This window comes from Dermacentor albipictus, chromosome 9 (genome assembly GCF_038994185.2).
Source record: "Dermacentor albipictus isolate Rhodes 1998 colony chromosome 9, USDA_Dalb.pri_finalv2, whole genome shotgun sequence".
NCBI lineage: Eukaryota > Metazoa > Arthropoda > Arachnida > Ixodida > Ixodidae > Dermacentor > Dermacentor albipictus.
The window spans coordinates 53,150,986-53,176,318 of record NC_091829.1 but is presented as its reverse complement, the minus strand read 5'-3'; the positions used below and the strand labels follow the sequence as shown (position 1 = coordinate 53,176,318).

At 48.4% G+C, this 25,333-nt stretch overlaps 1 protein-coding gene across 3 annotated transcripts in view; it reads left to right on the top strand.

Annotated features, from left to right (window-relative positions):
• Positions 1–25,333, top strand: part of LOC139049873 (uncharacterized) — a 66,956-nt gene that overhangs the window by 22,554 nt on the left and 19,069 nt on the right. For all 3 annotated transcript variants that reach the window (XM_070525717.1, XM_070525716.1, XM_070525715.1), the window contains exons 4-5: positions 13,485–13,536; positions 22,484–22,578. In XM_070525717.1, coding sequence (XP_070381818.1) covers positions 13,485–13,536; positions 22,484–22,578 — 147 coding nt within the window. The remainder of the gene's footprint in view (positions 1–13,484; positions 13,537–22,483; positions 22,579–25,333) is intronic.

Below are 25,333 nucleotides of genomic sequence, written 5' to 3'. Positions count from 1 at the left end.
GCCCAGATACCTCTACCGGAAATGTCTTTTTTTTTCTGGAAAATAAAAACTGAATGAGGAAAAATAAATGAATGAATTTCACTATCTTCAGTATCGGCCAACGTATAGGGAGTGCTGGACGCATGCTTTACCTCCGCCGCGAGTCGGGCTGGTATTGCACTGCCTATGGGATCGGCCCATGTATGGGGCTTAACGACTGCTTCACCTCCATCATGGGCAGGCCCGGCATTGCACTATCTTCGTGATAGGCCCGTGATACCCTTTTCTATACCCTTCGTGATAGACTTCGTGATACCCTTTTGATTACGACAAGAAAATTTCCTTCGGTGGGGTGGTGGAGGTATACAGGTTCGCTGTAAAAGACAGGGTACGAGTATAGAGTTTCTCACTATATTACCCAGAGGGAAATCTGCCGCCCCGGCACTGTCGTATGCATGGGAGTGCCGGTATATTGTGACTTCGGATTGGCATCGTTCTCGGTGAGCCAGGATAATTGGAGGAGGAGGAGGAGGAATAACTTTATTTGCTCTAATGGTGTAGAAATTAGCGGTGGCAGAGGTGGTCGGCCATCTTCACGGTCTTCTTCCCCATCTGCGCAGGGTCGACGCCCCTATTCCAGGGCACCACTGAGGGTGGCTACTCGGCGAGCGTGCCTTACTAGTCCATGCTGGACTTTCGGGTCGCTGCTGGAGAGCACCCTCTCCCACTGCTCCGCACTCGGGTCTTTTATTTGAAGGAATTGCTGATTCTGAACGCATTCCCATGTAATGTGATATAAGGTGGGCTTGGCGCCGCACCAGGGGCAAATGTTTCTATACTGGGTGGGAAACATCTTGCTTAGTGTGTTTAGGTTTGGATATGTTCCTGTTTGCAGCCTCCTCCAGGAGGTTGCTTCATGCTGATTTAGGCTGTTGTGGGGTGGAGGGTATTTGATTCGGACCCCCTTATAGTAATTCAATATGTCTGAGTAGCTTGGGTTGACTGGTATGGGTTCCTCAGGATCGGTGCTTGTGGCCGCTCGGTTTGTGTGCTCTCGAGCTGCCTTGTCCGCCCTTAGGTTCCCTTCTATTCCAGCGTGTCCCGGTACCCAGAAAATTGTATGCCTGACTTTGTTGTTAGCCCTGCAGGAGCGGAGGATGTGAAGCGCTCTGCGTCCTACTCTGCCGTTCATGTAATTCCAAACAAGGGGACACCCCAAGGTTCAGTAATTTCCCCGATACTCTTTAACATCGCAATGATTGGCCTAGGGCATAAACTAAGCAAAATCGAAGGCATAAAACACGCCATTTATGCAGATGACATCACCATCTGGGCCACTAAAGGCTCGCTGTGCCAAAAAGAAAGCTATCTGCAAGCAGCAGCCACTTGCGTGGAAGAATATGTCGGGGAAAGAGGCCTTGAGTGCTCTACGGAGAAATCCGAGCTTCTGAGAATTACACGGGGCAAGAAAAGCAAAGAAAGCCTTAACATATGGCTAAAGAGGCAGCCGATACCGGAAAGCCAACAAATCAGGGTCCTTGGAATGTGGGTACAATCCAACCAGCGCTGCACCCACACGCTGAAAACACTCAAGCAGTCAACATCCCAAATAGCACGCATGATCACGCGGGTGTCACAAAGGAGATATGGGATGAAAGAAGGAGACACACTTAAGCTGGTTGGCAACCTGGTGGTCAGCAGAGTCGCATACTCACTCCCGTACTTCAACTGCACCAAACAGGAAATACAAGAAGCGGACACAATTTTACGCAAAGCGTACAAAACAGCACTTCACCTGCCGAACAATACATCGACAGAGAAACTAATGGCACTTGGTTTAAGCAACACCTTCGAAGAATTAAAAGAAGCCCAAAGTATCGCACAGCTCATGAGACTCCAGCAGACCAAAACGGGAAGGGAACTGCTAATGAGGCTAGGCTTCGCGGAATCAATCAAAGAAACCCAAAGAACGGAGGGGATTCCTGATGAATATCGGAAAACATTCACTGTTAGCCCTATATCCAAAAACATGGACCCAAACCTCCACACGGCGCGAAGGGACGCAAGGGCGAAATACGTGGAAAAGTACCTGGCCACAAAAAACACAACAGTATACAAAGATGCTGCAGTATACGCCAAGCAAAGAGGCAAAACATAGTAAAGACAGCTGCGATAGTAATAAGCCAGAACTACAAAGAGATCAGCAGCGCATCAATGAAGGACTGCTCGGTAACGGAAGCTGAGGAAATAGCCGTAGCTCTAGCGGCTGTGGAGGGCTACCGATCCGAAAGGTCTTTAACAGGATAATTGGAGCACATGCCTGTCAAGCAGCGTTCAGTCCGTCAGGATGGTCAATCTTTACTAAATATGCGCGTAAAAAGCTTCGTTAGCTTTATTATTACACAAAGACACGTTTTGTTTCAATATGAGAACTTGTTATTGCACGTGCAATTATGTGAAACGTAGAAAGTATCAGCGGCCAGCTTAAATTGAGGGACAGGCGGCAAAGATTCGCGCTCTCTTTAGAACAGTTTGTTGTATGATCTTGCTTTTCTTCGCTTGGTTATGCATTGTAGGTGAGTAAACACCACTGGAATATGTACTACGCGTGAATGAAAACATGTTATAAAGATTCTACTTTAGGAACGCGGTATTTGTATAGCCATATCCATGTTATAAACGGAGCCTCTTGCTAAACCAGCCAACACAAGCCTCGCAGACACATAGACCGTCATTCCCATGACAGCACAGCGTCCATAAGAAAACTGGCGTAAACGGTGGCGTCACATTTCCCTCTAGTTGTTATAGTGATAAACTCGATGGGTACGAGCAAGAGTACAAAAAAAATGAAAACAATAAAAATCTTGTAGGAGGCTTAGGCTTGGCTTTTAAGAGGGAAACGCGTTACCATTCAAATATCACTGATGGCTTCTCACGCTTTCCGGCAACTGGAGCTCATCATCATCATAATCCTCATCATCACCATTATCGTCGTCGTCAACATCATTAACTTCATCATGATCATCTACCTGGTTACGCCCATGCAGCGCAAAGGCCTCACCCATACTTCTCCAACTCGCCCGGTCATGTACTAATTGTGGCCATGTTGTCCCTGCAAGCTTCTCAATCTCATCCGCCCACCTAAGTTTCTACGGCCCCGTGCTACGCTTCCCTTCACTTGGTATCCAGTGCGTAACTCTTAATGATCATCGGTTATCTTCACTCATCATTACATGTCCTGCCCATTTCTTTTCTGGAGCTCATGTAACCATAATCTTTACCAGGAAATGCTGGTGGCGAAAGCTATGTACGAAAGCAAGCTTTCAGGTTTTGTTATTTCCTCCTCTGCCTCCTTGAGCCGCTGCTGCGGATGCGTGGAGACGAGTGCCATCTGGACGCTGTTGAAAGGAATCAAAAGGGCGCGCCCCTCCATGAATGGTTGAAACGCTGGAAAAGGTGTTTGTGCTCGAGTATCCGCCTAACAAAAATTCTTTTCTCGTAAATTCAAATGACACTAAGAAAAAGATTATTGGGTTTAATGTGCCAAAACCACTTTCTGGTTACGAGGCACGCCGTAGTGGAAAACTGCGGAAATTTCGAACACCTGGGGTTCTTTACCGTGCACCTAAATCTAAGTACACGGGTGTTTTCGCATTTCGCGGCCATCGAAATGCGGCCGCCGTGGCCTGGATTCGATCCCGCGACCTTGTGCTCAGCAGCCGAACACCATAGCCACTGAGCAACCACGGCGGGTACAAATGACAATCCGACACTATCATGTCTGTAGGTTGTAATGCGTGCTTTGCGATTTTTTCTGACGCATTTTACTTCGAGAAATTATTTTAGGTCAGTGAAGCCCTTGCGCCACGCGGAGCGCCTGGGTAGTTATGCGTGCGTGGTTCGGGAAGTTTTCTCCCTGACGGACAACACCACCGACACCGGATTTTCTGCGATGCGAGGCCCTCAACGCTATCACGTTGAAAGCATACAGAATATAAAAGTAATATAAAAGTAATATGGAGGACGACGACGAAGTGTTTCTATCATAGAACGCTTGTACCTTTGTCTCGCTTTGTTTCTTTACTGGGAGCTGCCGCTCCCGTGTTGTGGCAATGGACGCAGACACCCTCGAAGACCTTCCTGGAGCCAAGCCATCACGTGTGGTCGCATCCAGGAAACGTGGAAATGCGTCAAGTGACACGGACAGCGAGGCAACCGAGTTGTACTCGGACAGCGTCGACTCGTCGGACGACGATTTCACGCTTGTCATGAGCCGAACCACAAAAAGAAGACTACTGCGGAGGTCATCGTCGCCAAGTGTCTCTACCGTGAAGACAACATCACAGCGCTGGCCGCACACTATGCTCTTCATGCCTGTGGACCCAGTGTCAAATCTGCGACTCCTAAACAGGCAAGTCCTTTCTGCGTTTCTTGAGGGAGTCGCGCCAAATGAGATAAATGACGTGAGAATAAACACACGGAAGAATGTCCTTGCAGTCGATGTTCTACACCGCAGTGCACTGCAAAGCCTGCGGCACGTAACGGAGATCGACAAGGTACAGGTACGATCCTTGATACCTACTGGCTGCAATGGGACTATCGGCGTCATTTATGATGTCGATATTTCTATACCAACCGACGAATTACCAATATTAATAAAACCAACTACAGAAGGCACTCTTATCACGCACATCACAAGACTTGGCAACACCCGTTGCCTGAAGCTGTGGTTTGATGGAAACAGCCTTCCCTCACATGTCAAAGTTGGCCACGTCCGCCATCCAGTCCGCCCATACATACCGAAGCCCCTGCAATGCTACAAATGCTGCAAGATGGGACACGTAAAAGGTGTCTGTAGGAATAACCTCGTGTGCCCACGGTGCGCCGAATCTCATTCAGCAGATGCCTGCCGCGCAACTGTGGTAAAGTGCCCTAACTGCCATGGTACTCATGAGGCCTCATCCAATGATTGCCCGCAGGTGAGGAACGAGCGAGCAGTACTCACACGTATGGTACGGGACCATTCGACATACAAAGAGGCTGCCGCTACTCTCAGGCGACGACGAAATCGGCCCCGAAGAGCAGCACGAAGAGTTACGTCTACTGAAAGATATACACCATCTTCCGGCAAAGCGGTTACCGTATCAACGCCGACTTCCACAAAAACAGATACTGCGAAAACGAAGACTGCGGCAGCACCCTCACCTCCTGAAGAGTGGCCTACACTTCCAAGAGCACAACCTGCCTCGGAGTCACACCAAAGTGCGCCGCCCACAATGACCTCACGAACCGTGGATGAGACGACGACTGAGGATCGCCAAGTCATAGTGATGCTCAAGTCACTTATGGACGCCATGCGCATTCTACTGAGCAGCATGAAAACCCCGTCGGCACAGAGCGCACTGCAGGTGCTGGACACCTTGAGTCCGGTGCTTGCGGCTCTAGGGTAAAACCATGGCCCGAGCGATGCCGTCGTTTCAAGAGGAAGTCAAGCATGCATCTGTCTTGCAGTGGAACGCCAGAGGGCTTAGGTCACGCATGTCCGACTTTAGACAGTTTGTTTTTACGCACCAGTTCCCCATTATCGTGATTTGCGAGCCCCACCTGTCAGCTCCAATCAGACTGTACGGGTATGAGTGCTTTATGTCCTCTACCCACGGAGAGTGCAGCAAGGTTGTTGTGTTTATACGCCGTGACTTGACTTATGTACATCACCCAGTGCCTCCTGACGAAGCAAATCAATACGTTTGCTTAACAGTGAAGAAGAAAAAGTTCACGTTTACAATTCTTGGAGCCTATTTATCTCCAGCAAGCCGTCTAGATTGTGAGCGCCTACGTGGAATTTTGACATCTACTCCAGAGCCGTGGGTACTCACTGGTGACTTTAACGCCCACCATTACCTATGGGGAAGCTCCAAAGTTAACTCTAGGGGCAGAACGTTGGTGTCCTTTGCCTCTGAACGGTAATTTTGCTTGTCAAATGATGGTAGCCCTACTTATCTGCGCGGATCAGCGTATGGCAGCTGCTTGGACCTAACCTTCGTTTCACGGTCGCTTTCGAGAAGAGTTCACTGGTTTTCCAATTTAGAAACATGGGGTAGCGACCACATCCCAACCTATTTGAAGATCGAAGGTTTGACTAGTTCCAAGTCTTCCCGAACCGTCCAGTGCACCGATTGGCCTAAATACAAAATAATAATGGAAGACTGTTGTCGTGACGGCACCTCTAATAACCTACAGGGCGCGATAAAGGATGCCATACAAACAACCACGCATCTGCTTTCGAGGAGTTCTTCCCGCACCGATTTCGACATTGAACTATCAAAACTTCGAGCCATTCGCCGTCGTGCGGAGCGAAGATATAGACGCACGAAGTCAAATCATGATTTGAGATTGGCTAGACGAACACAAAAGAAAATACAGCGTCACATGAACAAGCTGGCTTCGCGACAATGGGCATCCTTTTGCGAGTTCCTGGATCCGCCAAAACCTTTGTCGCTTATATGGAGGACTGTTTGTGGCCTTCGCACAACCTCTGGTCAACGCCACCCGTTTAAATCTTTGGCACTTTATCTACAATGCAGAGATATTGACGTCGCTGAATCTTCCTGCAGAAAGATTGCTGGCGAGGCAACTTCCGGTGGAACGGGTACGGGAACCCTCGACCACCCACCATTCTCACGCGACCCCCGCATGGAATTCCCCTTTTCTATGGAAGAACTAGAAGCTGCACTGGCATTGTGCAGGCGTTCTTCAGCGCCAGGACCTGACGGCATTACATACCGTGCGCTGTGTAACCTAGGAGACCAAGCTCGGAAGGCACTCTTGCTCCTGTACAACGACTGCTGGCAGACGGGTACGGTTCCGCAAGAGTGGAAGTCAACTCGCCTCATTCCACTTCTCAAAGCTGGCAAGTCGCCTTTGGACATTTCCTGATACCGTCCGATCGCACTTGCCAGCTGTGTCGGAAAAACAATGGAACGAATGGTTTTAACACATCTGGAATGGTACTTAGAGTACTATGAAATCTATCCACAAGCTATGGCCGGATATAGACGGGGCCGTTCGTCAACAGACAGCGTTGTTGACTTGAAAACCTTTGTGCAACACCAAAAGGCCTGTAAGCGTCTATCTGCTGCTCTGTTTCTAGAGGTTAAAGGAGCGTATGATAATGTCACCCATGAAGCCATCCTTAGCACGTTAGAAGCCGTCGGACTTGGTGGCAAGATGTATATGTGGGTGTGCAACTACTTACAGAGGAGATCATTCTACATGCACACAGAAAATGGCCCGACGTCCGAGCATTACGGTAGCCGAGGAGTCCCTCAAGGAGGAGTGCTTAGCCCGACTCTTTTCAATCTCACCCTCAGTGGATTGGTTTACAACCTGCCAAGCACCGTACGACTTTCCATCTATGCGGACGACATCTGCATTTGGGCATCAGGTGTGACACGACTTCAGCTTCGTGCTCGGCTTCAGAAGGCAGCCACAAAGACATCTTGCTACCTTCGTCAACAAGGACTTGAACTTCATGCGGAAAGTGACCAATGGTGGCATCCACGAGGAAGCCAATGTCTGGTTACGGCGTATCTATTAACGGACAACTTATACCATACAGCAGAAGTCACAGGTTCTTGGGATTCGTAATTGACAGAGACCTGTCTTGGACTCCGCACGTCAATTACGTGAAAAAGCGGCTGACTGCTATCTGTCACCTGTTCAGGTTCCTTGCAGGAAAAAGTTGGGGAGCATCTATACACGCTATGTTACAGTTGTACATGGCGTTATTCGTTGGATTCCTGTGCTACAGCCTGCCTGCAATATCCAACACCTGCAAGACTAACCTGCGTACGATTCAGAGCATTCAAGCCGAAGCTCTTAAGATAAGTCTTGGCTTACCACGCAGTGCATCAACGGCTGAAACCATTGCCCTGGCGCAGGATTACCCGATCACGACGCACATTGCTGTTGAGACAATGCGTATGCATCTCAGGCATTATGCTAGGACCCCTTCCCACCACTTGGCGAGCCTCACTGCTGCAAGGCCCTGCTCGACATTTAGCGGTATTGTCAGTGCACATCGTGCGTCGTTTACCTCAGGGTACGCACCTGCGGCCACGCCAGCGTTTCCTCCGAGGTGTTTGAGCCGTCCACAAGTTGAGATAATGATTCCAGGACTACAGAAGAAGACAGATCTACCGGCCCCTGCTCTAAAACAGCTGAGCTTACTTCTTCTGCATGAAAAGTACAGCAACCACGTGCGCATCTATACCGACGGATCGACTACGTCGTGCAGTTCTGGTGGTGCCGTGGTTATACCAACGTGAGGAATGACACTGCGGTTCAAGACATCCCATGTCACGACCTCAACGGCGGCAGAACTAACGGCCCTGCGTCGAGCACTGGAATTCATTGATTCGGAAAGACCCAGAAAATGGGCTGTGTTCTGTGATTCAAAAACGGCATTACAGTGCACGCAGTCAGTTCTCCGACACGGATGTCATGACCAACTGACCTACGAAGTCGTGAAACTTCACCATGACGTCCAACAAAAAGGCCACGAAGTCGCTTTTCAGTGGGTACCTGGCCACTGTGGAATCAGTGGCAATGATTCCGCCGATAACGCCGCTCGCACAGCTCATCAAGAAGAGTACAGCGTTCCGATTCCGCTCTCAAGGACGGACGCTACAAGGCAGCTTCGACACCTGGCACGTAGCCTCACAGTGACCGAGTGGAACTCGCAAAACTTACGACTGCCACCACTACATCGACTAAACCCCTCCCTGCAGCTCCGACCTGCACCCGGACTTCCTCGACGTGAAGCTACGCTTCTCTGTCGCCTTTGGTTAGGAGTGGCCTTCACAAAGGCATACTCTACATTATTTGGAGTGACTGACAGTGCAGCATGCGAGGTCTGTGGCACCGAAGAAAACATCGACCACCTGCTGTGCCACTGTCCAAGATATGCCGTAGAGAGACAAGAACTTGCCAAAGCTTTCCAAAAACTGCACAATCGGCCGCTTTCTGTGCAGGTGCTGCTGGAACACCGCCCCCATCGCCCGTCGGCCCATAAAGCGGTGAAGGGGCTTTTGTGTTTCTTAAGAACGATGGGTTTGTGCGACCACCTGTCACTATTAAGGCAATTTTCGTAAAACCACACTTGTCAGTGAACTTCCCGCAATTTCCTTCTTTCCTTCCCTCCTCTCCCTGTGATCTTTGCTTTCCCCTTTCCCACTCCCCGGTGTAGGGTAGCCAACCGGACGTTATTCTGGTTAGCCTCCCTGCCTGCTTTTTTCTTTCCTCCTTCCATAAAAGTAATATACAGAAAAAGCTTTTACAAGATTGCTCATTTGCGCATTGTGTCTTGGCATATACGGCTGTCAGCGTCTGTAAAGGAGATGCTCTGGAAGGTAACATGTACAGGTATATTTGAAGATACGACTTACTAAAAGCCTAATGAAATGCATACGGAGAGGGAGAATCATATGCCCAGAGGTGGACGAGAGATGAGGCGAATGGGACACATACGATGACGACACCGTCGTTCACAGTGTCGAGTGCTCTTATTGTAGGGAGCTAGAGGGCACTGTCGAACCCGAACGTCTGTACGAAGGGAAACCCTTCCTCACTCCAGCAGAAAGCACTGCTGGCAAGGCGGGGACGAGACTTTGCAGAGGAAGCACGTGGGATGAGACCGCACACTCCAGGGCCGGTTCTATTCTTCCCGGTCGCTTTTCTCCACTGTGACGCCCCAGCCACAGTAGTTACGTTATGTTTGTAGTAGTTGTAACCTAGTAGGCTGCATTGCAACAAAGTTCGGTTCCACGGCCTTTGTGGAGGTAGATATAACACAACCGACGCCAGTAGTTAGCCTTCTGATACCACCAATGATGAGGGCGGCCAGTCCCACCAATTGGGCGGAGCAATGTTTCATTCTCGTGTTTGTATCACGACGAGTAACTTGTAGCATAGCCTCTTAGAATGCTATGCTAGTACTTAACAGTCGTTCTCCTAAAACCACCGCCTCCTTGAAAATCACACGTAGCTGCACAGTGAGTGGCAGGGAATGACGTCATAAACCTAACCGACTACTTTTGGTCGCACAGCGGGAAAGCAAAACAGGACTTTGAATGCTCACTGGTAAGCGGTGGCATAAGAGTCGCAGTACAATTCAACCTTGCAGTGATCGAATTTGAACTTTCACGTCGAGAGCTGTCGCGCTCTTAAGCAGCCAGACCAACCGCGCACGGCGTGATAGAGCGGCGCCCATGGCAGCCATCGATAATGACGTAAACGAAGGCCCAGAGGCACGCTGGGAAGAACCGGGAAATACTTTGGCCAAGAGTTCCGTGCCACTACGGTGATTCCAGAAGTGCTGTTTTGCTTGCTACACGGAGTGATCTCGCTTCCGCGAGTGCTCTTAACATGCCATTGGAACACTCGTGTGTTGCTCCAGATCTGCCGTCTAAACAGGCTTGCTCCAAAGTGAGCAGAAAATATTACGCCGAAAGTGCTCCATGTATGCCATCGGAATTCTCTAAACATCGCACTTTAATATACTGCTGTAATAAGATATGTAAACCTTACACGCAGATATGACTTTGGAGAACTCGTCAAGGAGTTTCTTTGTGTTTTTTTTTCTTCTTTTACAAAGGTTGCAATTCATCCACGTATACTTTAGTTCAAAGAAATGTTGGTCAGTAATTTCTCCTTCCTATGTCCTCTTCCCCACCTTCTTCGCATCGTCGCCAAATTTGAGCTCCGTTGAGCTGATAGACTTGTTATTGAACCGGGCGGAATTCTGCACCTCTCGTAAAACACTCATTACGCACAGGGGTCTTTGTATACTTAATTAGAGCAAAGGTCGCAGTCAGCCCGCTCATCCCCCCTCCTCTTTGAATTTTGCCTCGATATCACCCATAACCTGACTTTACCTTTTAGCTGATATAATTGAGGACCCTAGTCTAGTTCACTGAGGACACCGGGAAAAGTTACCACAAACCGCGTATAATGCATGAAAAGACTGAAGAAAAAAAAAAGAAACGACGGTTCAATGCAATGCAATTCAATGCAATGCAAACCTCTTTGCAAACACTAAAGTTAAAATGTTGCCTTTGCCACCACATATAAGTTTAGAGCAAAGCACTTATTTCTAGGCAACATTTGCTTGCTTACTTTTGCTTAAGAAAAGATTTTGCAAAGGCTATATTTGATTCGCGCCCATTTACCTTCTCATACGGATTTACCGTAGTGGCTTTCTGACTTTTGCTAAGCTTGTTGTTTGCGTGCGCTGGTATTTATGAGAAGGCTGCATGCTAAATGTGGCACTACGCGTAAAGCACAGTCACAAGGCTCTTGAGCACTTCAATGCCCAAGTAATTGAACTCTGGCCACAAGAAGCCTAAGAATAGCCTGTCATTTCTGCCGAATAAAAGCGTAATATAAGAGAGAATTAACCAGAAGACATGAAGAACCAAAGCGTAATATGGTCATTAACGCTTACAATCACTTGCGAAGCGAATGTCTTACAAAGGCTGTATATATCGACGCGAATTAAACATTGTTTCGTAAATCTGATCTGGCTGGCATATGTATTGATGCCACGGCAGCGGGCTAAATTATGCACCACTCTTAAAATTCTAAGACGCTTCGGAGCGCTTGAGTGAGGAATTTATTACTGAGGCCGCAATTACCATGTGCAAACTCAAGTTTGTGCACACATTACCCACACTTTGTGATTTCAGTTTTGCCAAATATGGACTTGGCCTGGCGCAAAAATGTATATACTGTAATGTGGCCGTATAACATGTTGAAGCATTTCATTAAAGATTTTTGTTTGCAATGACACTATTTGATACATGTGCATTTAACTTCGTACGTAATTTCCTTATAGAGTTCCGACACGTTCCTTATATTCGTTCTTAATCATTTGCCTTTATTCAAGGTGAGTGGGCTAAATTAAGCGCCTCTTGGGAAATTTCATTACAACGCGTAGGATCGCTTTAATATTTGTGATTTACAACAAAATCTGAAATTTACTTTCACGCTCTGGCCTTTGCATACGTGAACCAAATAACATTGTTTTTACTTTATCTGAGTATATAATTGATAGAGCTTATTGTACCCTCTGCGTACTGAAAAGTACATTGAAGAATGGCCATAAATACGCTTTAGAGCACTTACGAAAGGAGTGTTTTCGCAAAAGCTGTATTTACTCCACCCGCATTGAATTGCGCACGCAAATATGATATAGTGTTCCTGCAACATTCCATGAATTGGACGTTAGGTTGCATTTGCAGTTATGCCATGGAGGCTGGGTAAAGTTTGCGCTGAATATATTAAAAAAAAAAACACTCATACCTCTCCGAAGCACGTGAATACGTGATACCTTGAAAAGGCCGCCCATAGATCCCACATTTTAAACTTTGGCTACACATCCATAACGTTCCCATTATGTTCGGCGAATATAAACAAGGTAGTGCTTAGTTCACAGAGCAAAACGCAAAAACAAAAAGCAAACCTGGTATAACGCACAAAGTAGGAAGACACGAGGGTTCCGTAATTATTTGCGACGTTTTAAATTAAGCCAGGAGCGTGACAGTTTCACCACGCATTACACCTAACATGCCCCAATTTTTTTCACAGAAAAATAACTTGACGCCTTGTAGAATTATTCAGGACTCCTAGAAACATTGCGGACAATGGCAGCATGACACCGTGGAACAATTTTATAAAGAACTTCTTACGCAGTCTGTAATTACCCTACACAGATGAAACACATATCGTTCCTTACAGCACAACAGTCTTCCTAATTCCACGAAAGGAATACGTCGTGCCTCACATTGCTCGTTTACCGAGGAGAACAGGGAGACCAACTAGAGGACCTCTATAAGGCGTGAAGGACAGAAGAGTAATCAGTAATTATTATGAGCCCGTGCAGTCATCCTGAAATCTTCGGAGTAATTTGCGATGGTACACTCGTATTATATGTAGTTGTAACATCTTTACCCAGGCGCTTTTTCTCGGCGTCTATAACGTGCTGCTGCTTAGTATAATGAAATGAAATGAAATCGAATACGTTATTTAACTGAAAGATGGTCGTGCATTCAACTTCCGGTCGAGATGACTGCATGCGGTTGGCCATGAATTAAAAAAAGAATAATAAAAAAGAAAAATAAACGTTCCCATAACGAGCTTTTTGTACACGACATATTTCCGGGTGGTTGCAATTTGTCCCCAGTTCTGTCATATTTACACAGGAAGGCTAACGCCATGCATGAATCATCGTAAGGCTTGTCCGCCGGGAGCTGGCAACGATCCAATAGCGCTTTTTAGCCATACTGAACCGTGCTGCTTTCTGCGATAACTCTTGAAGGAACGAAATGTTATGGGACCTCATTCATATACCTGTTTCAAGCGGAAGAGATGCATTGAAAGTGCTTAAAGGCTCTGATACCTTTATTTTCGGCAATAATGTACTTGTCGTTATCGTTCGTCTTTTTCAGGCATTCATGGATGAGAAGCCTTTCTACGATATCGACTTAGAAAACGTCGTGAGTAAGTCATCGTTCAGACCATGTTCCAGGGTACCTGCACCAAAATGGATCGTGACAAAAAGCTCGCAGATCTCACGCACTGCTAGAAGTGATGTTACGCGAAACATATCGTAGTAGCCGGCTGCCGAGGATCCTTTCACGTTCTGCATAGAGTTACCAGTACACGCAATGTCTGTGGGTGTGCGACGGGAGCTTGGGCGCATGTAACCTCAGAATAAAGATGACGACGGTGAAGATGATCGTACGGCCGCGATGGCATGACTTCTACCGCGGTTGTTCGACGCCAATTAAACGAGATGCCGCTCGTTAGGTTCTGCATACGCCGTCAACGGGGGTTATCGATAGAAACGCGGATTTTACCATGAGCTGCGACAAAGTGTTTAGCATTTCTTACGCGCCAATCTCTAGGTCATGTAGTCTACGTTAAAATAACATCTGTACTCTGGCGAAGAAATGTTAAAACTCCATAAATCAGGGCTGGTTGCGCGGGCGGTACAACGTCGCACGCTACCAACACGGCGTTATTAAAGCACTTCGAGCGAATTTCCGATGAATGCGGGCCAATGCCGGAGACGGTGAAGTCTAACACACCGCCCCCAAGGCACGGAGCTGCCACCACAAAAGAGGGCAAGAAGGAGGCGCTTGACGCGATCGGGGAACCTTTCAATCAGCTAGCTGCCTTTGGAACGAAGGAAACATGCGTGTGTGATCAGGGCCGAAAGTCGCCCCAAAGAGCCTGCAGCATTACCATACCGGAAGACTAGAATACACACATGAATACAGTTTTATTACACAAATAAATCCATGCTCTCCAGCAGCTGTGAGTAGCCAGTGCCTGAGCGATTGGCTCGCAGTCGTCTTCTATTTCTTTTTGAAGGGGGCGGTCCCCCGCCATTCAGAAGAAAATTCAGCTTTGTTCAGCATATTATTGCATCTTTAATGCGCAAACGTCACTTGAATGCTGTGAGATTTCGCGGTTTTTTCGATTTTGCGTGGCAGTCAGGCGAAGTGGGCGATGCCCGACAACTTCGTACCAACAGCAGAGGGGAGGAGAGAAAGAGAGAGAAAGAGAAACAATTTTATTGAGCCGAGCTCAACGTAATCTTAGGCGCCGTCGATGGAAGTGGTTCCCTCTTCACGGGACCCATATGCTTCCCTAGCCGCATGGTCCCTGGATATCAGGACGAGCTGGTCTTCCAGGGCCGGGCTGGTTAGCAAGGTCTCCCATCGCTCGGTAAGGGTGGATGAGGGATGGGGTAGGGTAGTAGGGCGGGTAAGAGGTGGGGGGATCGCCTTGTTGAAATCGCATACTCCAATGACGTGTTGGAGCGTGCCTAACTGAGTTTTGCAGAAATTACATTCCCTCTCGTACCTTTCCGGCTACATCTTGTTTTGAAGGTAAGGGTGCGGGATGGATGCTGCCTGTATCTGCCTGTAGATCGCTTGCATTTCTCTGGTAAGCGATTTGTGAGGATCGGGGTAACGGCGCCTCTTCATCTTGCACTGGTTCGTAATGTCCCTATAACTAATTATGGACTGTGGCTCACTTTCCTCTACCCGGCGTTCCATCTCTCGGGCGAGCTGGTGGGCAAGTTAGTTGCCTTCCAGCCCAGAGCGAGCCGGTGTCCATATCAACTCAACTTTCCTTTCAGGTACGTCGCGTTTACTCTTGAAAATATCTAGTGCCGCAAGAGGCACCCACCTCTTTCTGTCGCTGTTATACGCCTTTTGTGAGCCAGCAACAATTCTTCCTACCTTGGGCTGCGCGATTGCCATCGCTATCGCGGCCTCTTCTGCCACTTCCGGAAAAGATGTCTTGATGGAGTCGCAGGTTACGAGCACATCCCCCGTCGTAACAGTAGTGTGGCTTTCGTTGAAAACTTGGGTAACAAAGCGTCTGCGAAGAGAGTGACCCCTCTTCCTCTTCTACTATTTGACCTAAAGCCTCCGTCAAGGCCGCTATACGAGCCGCTCTGCGGCCGTCGTTACGACCCGACCTCATGTTTCGAGGAAGTGGCTTACTGTCGATTTTATGCGCCCATAACCTGGGTAACGGCCCCGTTTCCTCCCGCTCAGCCTCTTGCCAGCCCAACTTGCAAGAACGCGATGTCCCGCCGACGTCTGACTGAGGCGAACTCTTTGATTAGACAGATGAGCTTCTATTAACTATTCCACGACGTTGTGCTTGGCCATGCCGAGAAGCTTGTCGGTCGAAGAATGCTTCGGCATGCCCAGCGCCAACTTGGTTGCCTTTCGTATAATGACGTTCAACTGGTCGCTGCCTGTGTTGAGTAACTTGAGGTACGGCGCTGCGTAAACGATGCGCGATGTCACGAAGGCCTGGACGAGCGTCAGTGCATAGTCCTCCTTCAATCCCGTTTGTCTGTTTGTGCCTCTTCTGATCATGTTCAAAATTTGTTCCGTTGAAACCTTAATTTTGTCGATCGACGACCCCGCCTTGCCATTGTTCTGGAAGATGACACTGAGGATACGTGCTTGCGTTGTGGGGATTATGGCGGTCCCATCGATGGTGATGCGGACGTTCTCTTTATCTCCTCTCTTTCTTCTTGGCTTGATAACGAGTACCTCTGACTCACTGGCGAGCAACTGAGGCCGCACGATTTAGCGAACTCGTGCACGGTCTTTGCCACTCTCTGGAGGGTTAAAAATTAAATTATGGGGTTTTACGTGCCAAAACCACTTTCTGATTATGAGGCACGCCGTAGTGGAGGACTCCTGAAATTTCGACCACATGGGGTTCTTTAACATGCACCTAAACCTATGTACACGGGTGTTTTCGCATTTCGCCCCCATCGAAATGCGGCCGCCATGGCCGGGATTCGATCCCGCAACATCCTGCTCAGCAGCCTAATACCATAGCCACTGAGCAACCACGGCGGGTGCTCTCTGAAGGGTCTCCTCCATGCAACTCTCAAACCCTACCCTCGACATCCACACAGTGATATCGTCTGCACGGACAGCGTTATCTATGATCTCCATGTTTTAAAGCAAAGCGGGGAGAAGGAGGAGTGCCAGGTTGAAGAGAAACGGTGGAAGAACCGATCCTTGCGGGATGCCTCTCTCCCAGGGCTGTCGGGTTCCACTTCTCTCCCATTTTGATCGTTGACGTTCTATTGCTTAAGAAATCCTGCATATATCTCAATATTCGCTTTCCGCACCCCATTTGGTGCAGGTTACGGAGAATACTTTCGTGTGTGACGTTATGGAAGGCCCCCTTGAGATCGAGCGCCAGGATAGCTCTTCGCGTAGGAGTCTTCGCTTGCTTGATGACCAGCTCGTGAAGTTGCCCCAAGACGTCTTGCGTTCTCAGGTGCCTCCGGAATCCGTACATAGTCCGTGGCATCTCATCAGTGACGTCCAAATGTCGCTGTAGCATCTTGAAAACGATACGCTCAACCACTTTCCCCACAATCGACGAACGGGAGATGGGGCGCTGATTATCGACGCGGAGTGGTTTCCCCGGCTTGGGAATGAAATGCACCTCCGCTTCTTTAAACCTTCTCGCAGGACGCGTTGGCGAGGTTTAGCAGTTCAGCTCTGCTTTTGTCGCTCATATTTTTTGCATCTTGCATGCAACGCCGTCAATTCCCGGTGAACTGCCTTGATTACTTTCATCGATGGCCGCAACCAGCTCCAGTTAAGTGAAGGCTTCGTCTATCCCGACATTGCTATTCCCTTCATACTCGTGAGTGGGGTTACCGCTCTTCTCGGTCTTTTAGGTATTTACTTTTGAGTTCACGAATGAGGTCACGAAGGTCTCGAACGCGTGCGCTCTTGCTTTTTAACAAATCTATGAGGTACCGCAACAGCTTTCAAGTCTTCTTCATAGACAGTGTGCCTTGCAGTTCGTCACACATCTTCATCCAATTTTCCCTGCATAGTTCGTCCGCATACTTGGTCACCTGGCTATTGAGCGCGTGTGTACGTCTGCGAAGCTTCATGTTATGTCTTTGCCTCTTCCACCTGTGCCTTGCCGCCGTGCGCCTTGTGTGCCTTGCTGCTGTCTACAAAGGCAATTTGCGTGGTCGTAGTAATCTTCTGCGTAAATTTCTTTAGAAATTCGCGTTGCTTTTTGGCCCACGCCTCATACGTATTGGTGTCTTGGTGCTCGTCCTCGCCTTTACTGTCTGTGGTTCTACGTGACCGGTCCTAGTCTGTAATGTTGGCTTGACCCAGTTTCGCCTAGATGTGAGTGCCCCCGAGGGTTACTAAAATTTTATCGTGACCCGAGCTAAGATTTCCCCCCATGTTACGCCAATTAAGTCGATATTCCCCCGAACTAGCGTAGATCAGGAGTTGTGTCTCTGACCGTGCTAGTACCTGTCCTGATCGGTACGCCCGGTTCATTAACCACCTCTATGTCGTGATCCTTTATAGCTTTTACCAATCGGTTTCCTCTTTTGGACGAGTATTTGTAAACCCACATCGTGTGGGCGGCGTTGAAATCTCCGAGCAGTAAAATCGGTCGTGTTCTCTCTTCTTAAAATGCAGTTCAATATGGTGCCTTCAAAGTCAATGACCCTGCTGGACGGTCGGCAATAAGCATTTAGAAAGAAAATGTTTCATCACCTCCCACTGTTCTGCTGTGAATTTCGATTAGCGTATGTTCGCAGCCTCAATGAGCGGTCACGTGCTGTGGGGCCACCATGTTGCTGCGGACGAAGACCGCAGTACCCTTTTCGCTAGGGTCCGTATACATAATGTATCCCGCGATGATGATGATGAAGCAACATTCACTGGGCCCGAAATAAATCGGTGGTGCACGCAGGCACCAGACGGGGTGGTTCCCTAGTTACGGGACCCATATGTTTCCAGCAGCTCCTGGCCCCTGTCCGTCAGTGCGAGCTGAATCGGAAGGGCGGGGCTGGATCCCGCGAGCTTGGCCCGGCCATTGGTCTCTTGTCTCTGGTAAGCGATATCCGGTTATGATATCCGGTTTATTACCCAATTATTCAACGTATAGTTATAACTCCCCTATCTGTTTCTACTACTGCTACAGTTCCATCGCAATAACGTCGCTGTCTCTTTCTGCTTTCCTTTAGTCTTCGTCATTTTCTACTTCTTGAGCGGTAGATTTGCGCCGGAAACCAACTTCTCGCAGCCTGACCCGTAGATTAAGTTGTGATGGCTTCACCTTGGAAACGGTGAGAGGCTTATTTTTTGCATGCTGCGGACGGTGACCTGGTATCGCTCGTGTTTCTCGCTCGCCTTGTCTGGGAGCGGCTGCGACGCCCACCCGGCGGCTGCCACGCTGTCTGCTGCCACGCTGGCCCCCTCCGCTGCTGCTGCACCTGTTCTCGTTGCTGACGTTCCCAACGCCGTTTACGAACGACGTATGGCGTCTTTAATCTCGTTGTACACTTCTTGTCCGCGGTGAGGTGGTTGCCCCCACAGAGGCTGCACTTGGGGTTACTGCAAACGTGGCTTTCTTCGGGATTCTTCATGCCGCAACCACGACATATCTTGTCTTCGGGGTTAGGACAAACGTCCATCCGGTGACCGAGGCGACCACACCGGTAGTACATATCGATCTGCTTGCGATACAGCAAACACTCGACCAGCAGGTTGCCGTACGTGATGTAGTCGCGACCTTGACGCCGTCGCATGCGATGAGCGCTGTTGTCGCCTTGCCGATGCGGTTGGCTTGCCTAGCAGTGGGATCATACCCTTGAACGATGTAGTCGTTGATTTCTTGAATAGTGTCCGTCATCGGGACACTCCTGATGACGCCCTTAATGATGCCGCGGGGGGCGGTCTCGAAGGCGCGGACATCGTGTGCCATGCCGTTGATAGCGAGGCTTCTTACTCCCGAGTTGCGGTCTGCGTTCTCTCGTTAAGGCGTACTGATAACGACTATGTTTTGCTGTTTGCTCGGGCAGACAACATCTTGCATCACCTCTTTGCCACTCACGTTCGCAGCTGCGACGATAGCTCAGGTGATCTCGAATCTAGATACTTCCCCAAGGTTCAGACCTCCGCTCGGACGCATGACAATTTTGATATCTTGCCTCTCCAACACAGGCATCCCCGCTGCCCGGCAGTCGCCGGCCCCCCGTCGACCGGCGTTGGACTTGCTTGCTCTCTCGCTCCTGGGTCTTCCTCTCCCCGGCGACGCGCCAGCCAATCTTCTTGGAAACTTCCTCCTGTATTATTTCTTCACCCTCCAGTTCCACAAGCATAGCGGACGCCATTTTCTTGAAGCACTTGGCGTCTAGGTCCCCCGCATGGTTGATGGCCACGCCGGAGCACGCCTAAGCACGGCCGCTAGGCCCTGCTTTCTTTAGGCTTAGCTCGCAGCGACACAGTGCTCGTTGAAAAAATCCTCCTAAATCGGAGAAAAATGGTTTCCCAGCTCAAATTTTTGTATCGACATGGTCCTTGTAACTTCACGGATGCCGTTGTGTGAGAACTTGAATCAGCTGGGGTGAATTACCGGGCCTTTTGGCGAAAAATAAAGGAGCACATGCGAGACACATCAGCTCGTACCATGGCTCATAGCCGCATCCCTAACAACAGAGAGCCAATGACGAAAAAGCGACGAATCAGTGATAATTATTTTCGCTTTGTTCAGTCTAATTACATACAATGACTGCACATCATATCACTTGGGAATTTATGACGGTTTCACGACGTCTTATGGTAGACAGGCAAAATTGGTGTGGCCCAAAAGATTTTTTTTTGCCAATCGCTCAGGGCTGATTGCCGAAATGGAATAGAAAAGTCGGGAAAAGCTTTACGTTAAAGCACCCCAGACCGGTGTCGCTAAGCTGTGAGTGGACTACCCGCCGTGGTTGCTCAGTGGCTGTGGTGTTGGGCTACTGAGTACGAGGTCGCGGGATCGAATCCCGCTGACGGCGGCCGCATTTCGATGGGGGTGAAATGCGAAAAACACCCGTGCACTTCGATTTTAGGCGCACGTTAAAGAACCCCAGGTGGTCGAAATTTACAGAGTCCTCCACTACAGCGGCCTTCATAATCAGAAAGTGGTTTTGGCACGTTAAACCTCATAATTTATATTTGTTAAATTTTGTGAGTTGACTCCAGGTGGCTCGACTCTCTCGCAAAGGTGAAGGGCAGGTCCACTGAATTTTTGCAGTCAGAGTTTTTTTTCTAATCCTTAGGATGTCACCAATTTCAGGTGTCGGATTGGTGGCTGGTATTAGTGATGAATGATCAGCGATGGTCCAGTCACACATTCAGTTTCGAGCTCTCACGCCAGCGGCGTTGCTGGACCACGTCGCCAGCTTCCATCGTTGCAGCCCAACATGAGCCCCGTCTCTAAGGGGCCTTAGCCCCACACACTCTTAGCCGACCTCAATCGTGGAGCGAGGAAAACGCGACATGAGATAAAACGGATAACTGGCTGAAAAAGTCACGCGAAACGATTGTACCTTAGACTGCTTTATACCAAAGGTGACCTTTATTTCATAATAACTGATGAGTAGTTTCAGAGCGAAAATCTGGGACTCCGACACAGGTTGCGTTGCTGGCTGTTCCTTGATTGACATTCAATACCGAGAACGCCGGCGCACGGCGTCGTTGAGCGATAACGATTTCGCAGTCCCCTTATCAGTGGCCTCAACCTCTGAATTTCGGATGACCTCATATAGGCCTCCGAATTTTCCATAAAAATGCAGCAAAAATCTGGCAAGGTATCAGTTCTTGCCGAATGCTGACTGGTTAACCCGTTTCAAAATTAAACTGTTCATCAGATAGCGATGATTGCAAACAACATCCCGCACCTTAGTTGAAATATTCAGGTATTGCAACAAAAAAATTCACCTGGCATCGTTCAGAGCCCTAAATATATAGCGTTCATCGAAACAACGACCAAGCATGTAGACCAATGCCTGTGGGATTTGAATAAAAGTTCACAGCCAAATTCCAACTCAACCTTCCGCATCGTCGGTATATGTAATGGTTGACCTTCATAAAAAGATCCTGTTCGTGCTCAGCATTTTTCTTCCTTTTTTGACAAAATGAAGCGCAAAAAAAGAAAGCTGGAACTCTCTACCCCAAGGCGAAAAAATTAAGACAGACTGGTTTAGCGGTACGCTGAATGCTTGTCAGGACACTCGCATGGTCTGGTGCGCCACCCATGGTATGGCCAATTAGACCGAAGCAAAAACCGTCGCGCTTTGCCAGCACCCAAACAAACGATTAGATGGATTAAGGTTGCGGTTATCACGACCACTCCGTCACTCTATGCATAGACTTGTCACACCGCGTAACCGAAGTGATCGGTTATTCTATCCTTTTTTTTCCCGCTTAATAGTGTCCCGATATTCAGATAGCTGGACAACTTGTTCTTCTGTATTTGTGCCGAAATTGCCTCTCCGCCCCTCTCTTGTTCTTATATATTTGCAATTACTTTTGATACCACTCGTGCGAATCTGATATCTGCTCTTGTTAGCCTGCTTACCTTTCTTTCTTTTTAAATGTTTCTTTGGGAATTGCTGTATCCGAACATTGGAACATCCGGCTGACTAGGTATTTAAACCGTATATCATAAGTATCTGTTGCTTCAAAGTCGGACAACAGGATAACAAGATTTCGAGACTGGATTCACTTCCCTCCGGTTAAACCGGATGGCCGGTTTGATGGTTAGTCGCAAGCACCAGTCCATACCGTGATGGCACTCTGGCGACAGTGCCAAAGCCACAGCGCGAATCCGCCAAGAGCATACTTAACGCTGATTCGTATGTCGATGTTATTATTGACAAGAGAATCAGAATGCTCCCGGCAAGCTTGTTGTAGCTAGGCCACAGCCTGTAATCAAATGGGGTTTTTGCGAAGATATATATATTTATTTGCTAACACCTTACTCGATTACAGGCTGATGCTTACCATAAAACATGCTTGCCGCGAGCAATCTGATCCCCTTGAGATGGCTCTCCAACGCCAATCCTAACTTTCTAATTTCCCAGAATACACATGGGATTTCCACATCAAAGTCGTGGGTCAAGTGCTTCTTGGGATGAGCATCACTAGCGAGACTGCTTCGCGGCCGGATGATGCCTGGGTAAGTTTTTGCGTAAGTTGTCATTGTGTCATAAACCAACACCTTGCCCAATATTGGCAAATGGTACAAGCGACCGAAAGAAATACCGGTGTAAAAAAAGGCGGCTGAGATGAAATCACGAAAGACATCCTGAATAAGAGTCAGGCTGTCATGCCACGCAAGAATTACATTACGATTAAACATTTCAGCACACCGTCTACACAGAAACATTCCGATGCAGATAATTTTTTTTATTTATTTATTTCCAACACTGTTTCAGACGCCGCTTGGTTTTGGTGACAGGGCTACAAGGTAGGCAATCTCTGCCTGACAGTGGCTCTGTGACGCATACACTACTCACATGGTAAGGGCGCACATATATACATGTATAATGATATTATAATAAATGGCACACTGACTAATGCAAACACAAATGAAAAACAACATGACACGTAGGCTACGCTGAGACGAAAATATAACGTCTATTCTGTATGTCCACAGTTCTGGTTTGTTTTTTTGTAGGACTAACAAACGATTTGCTTTGCTTCGCAGTTTTTAGGAAAGTGTAGTGCTCGTCATAACAGTGTGGCGTTAGATGCTTATACTGTTTCGTTTACCCTCTCGGGTGAAATCTTCTATAGCGCAAAGGCTATGGGGATGTCCTACTGAAGTCTATGTAGCGGGTTAAACTCCGGCGCTGGTTGCCACGTTACGACGAGGGTGGAAAACAAGAAAGCCCGTACATAATGCATTGGGTGCACATTGACGAACCCCGCGTGGTCAAAATTGAGCTGGAGTCCTCGCGAAGGCTTGCCTCTAAATCATCCAACTCGCCCAGCTTTCTACGTCGCATTCACATTCTGGTTTTTACGCACAAAGTGCCAAGAACATTTACATTTATCGCGATAGCAATTATGTGGACACTCCAGGGGTGTTTTCGTCATCGCCGTCGGCGTCGCTGTGATGTTCCGTGTAAAGTCCAAGGGCGATGAGACCGCCGCCGCCCGTCGTATGTTGTACGTGTACGTAAGTGTAAGCACGAGAGGGAAACTAACGATCAAGGCTCACCTAACGATCAAACTAACGACCAAGGCAGAAGGAAAGGGGGAGGCACGGCTTCGACTCCTCCATCAAGTGCCCATCAAGTGCCCACGGCTGAGGCATGATTGCCCGCGTTGTGTTCTGGCCGCTGTTGGCCTGAAGCGGCCGACCGCATGAGGGTGACTTCGCTCGCTGCTGCTGCCGCGTTTGCTCACATCAGCGTTTCGACAGCGAATGTCCGCGCTCATCGAGTGTGACGTGCTCATGTTTACGTGTGCGCACTGACACCATGCTTGTTAATTCATTTGGCAAGCGAATGTTTCTAAGTTTATACTGCCGCTAAAACTACTATCTTTAATTCGTATAGCTATCTGCCAATTTCCTATAGCAGGCGATGCTTTGCCTGTCTGGCGAAACTGCGACATTTTTAATTTTTAAGGGAACATGTCTAAGATTTTATTGCGTGTACCCGGAAGGGCATATTGTTGCTAGGGTTTCTAGAAAATGGCTACCCTCGTCCAGTGTAACCTAGTCAACCGCGCACGTCCTTGGCTAACCTCCCTACCTTTCCTCTTCGTCTCTCTTTCTCTCTCTCGCTCTCATTATTAGGATACAGTCGAAATTACCGTCCAAAGGTCAGCTTGGAATTACGCATAACGACCGATTCGCGTGTGCCGACGCGTGTGAGATGTGAACCCTGCTAGCAGTGATTGTTTTACCAAGGGGAGGGAGAATAAAAAAATGAAGAAACGAGTTACAGATGAGGTCTGTAGCACCGGCGTACCAGCTTTAATAACTTACTTGGGCAGCATGATTCACGGTTCGCGAGTTCAGCACACAGTTGTGGTAAACTGAAATATTTTTTTTTCAAATTTTCTCGTACGATGTGATTCACACTCGTCGATATGTAGTGGTGCGGTCGGCTGCGGGCCGCGCCATCTTCACCCAGCGGTAGGAGCTGGGTGCGAGACGTGCGGGGTAGGAGTTCTGCTGGGTACGAGACATGCTGGGTACGAGACATACCGGATACGAGACCAGTTGGGTACGATACCTGTTGGGTACGAGACTTGTTGGGTACGACTGCCAGAAGCGCGCACGCAGCTTGAGTACTCGCGTTCCAAGCGAGGTAAAAAAGAAAAAATAGAAACGAGCAGAACAAAACTAAAAAAAACAATTTCTGGAGCTTTACGTGCAAAAAGAACGTGATGTTGAGGCACGCCGTCGTGGGAGACTACAGATTTTTTTTTTCAAGGTGGGGGGGGGGGGCATTTGAGGTTCTTTTTAAGTCCACTGAAATCTAGGTTCACGACCGCCTGTTTTCCTATTTCACTCCCCTCAAAATGCGGCCATCATGGCCCGCATCAAACCCACGTCCTCGAGTTAAGCAGCTTAACGCCATAGCCAGGGAGCCACAAAGACGGGTGTCTGTACCACGGTGTCGTCGTGTACATTTTCTGTCGGACGATGGCGACCACATCTGAGCTTCTACATTGCGCGCCCCTTTAAGCTTTTCTTTTTTAATGCGAGTGTAAATGCCTCAGGGCCCACAAGGGTATGGGATAGGGGTGAATAATGATGAATAAATGAATGAAAAAAGATTTGCCGACCTAATGAAGTTCAAGAGGGATCGATAATGCGGTCCCTGCGTCCAAGCAGTGTAACCTTGAAGCTTTGCTTTTGAAGAAACACAACAGTATAACCACTGCAAGTTCAAGTGGAACCGTTGCAAGTGAAA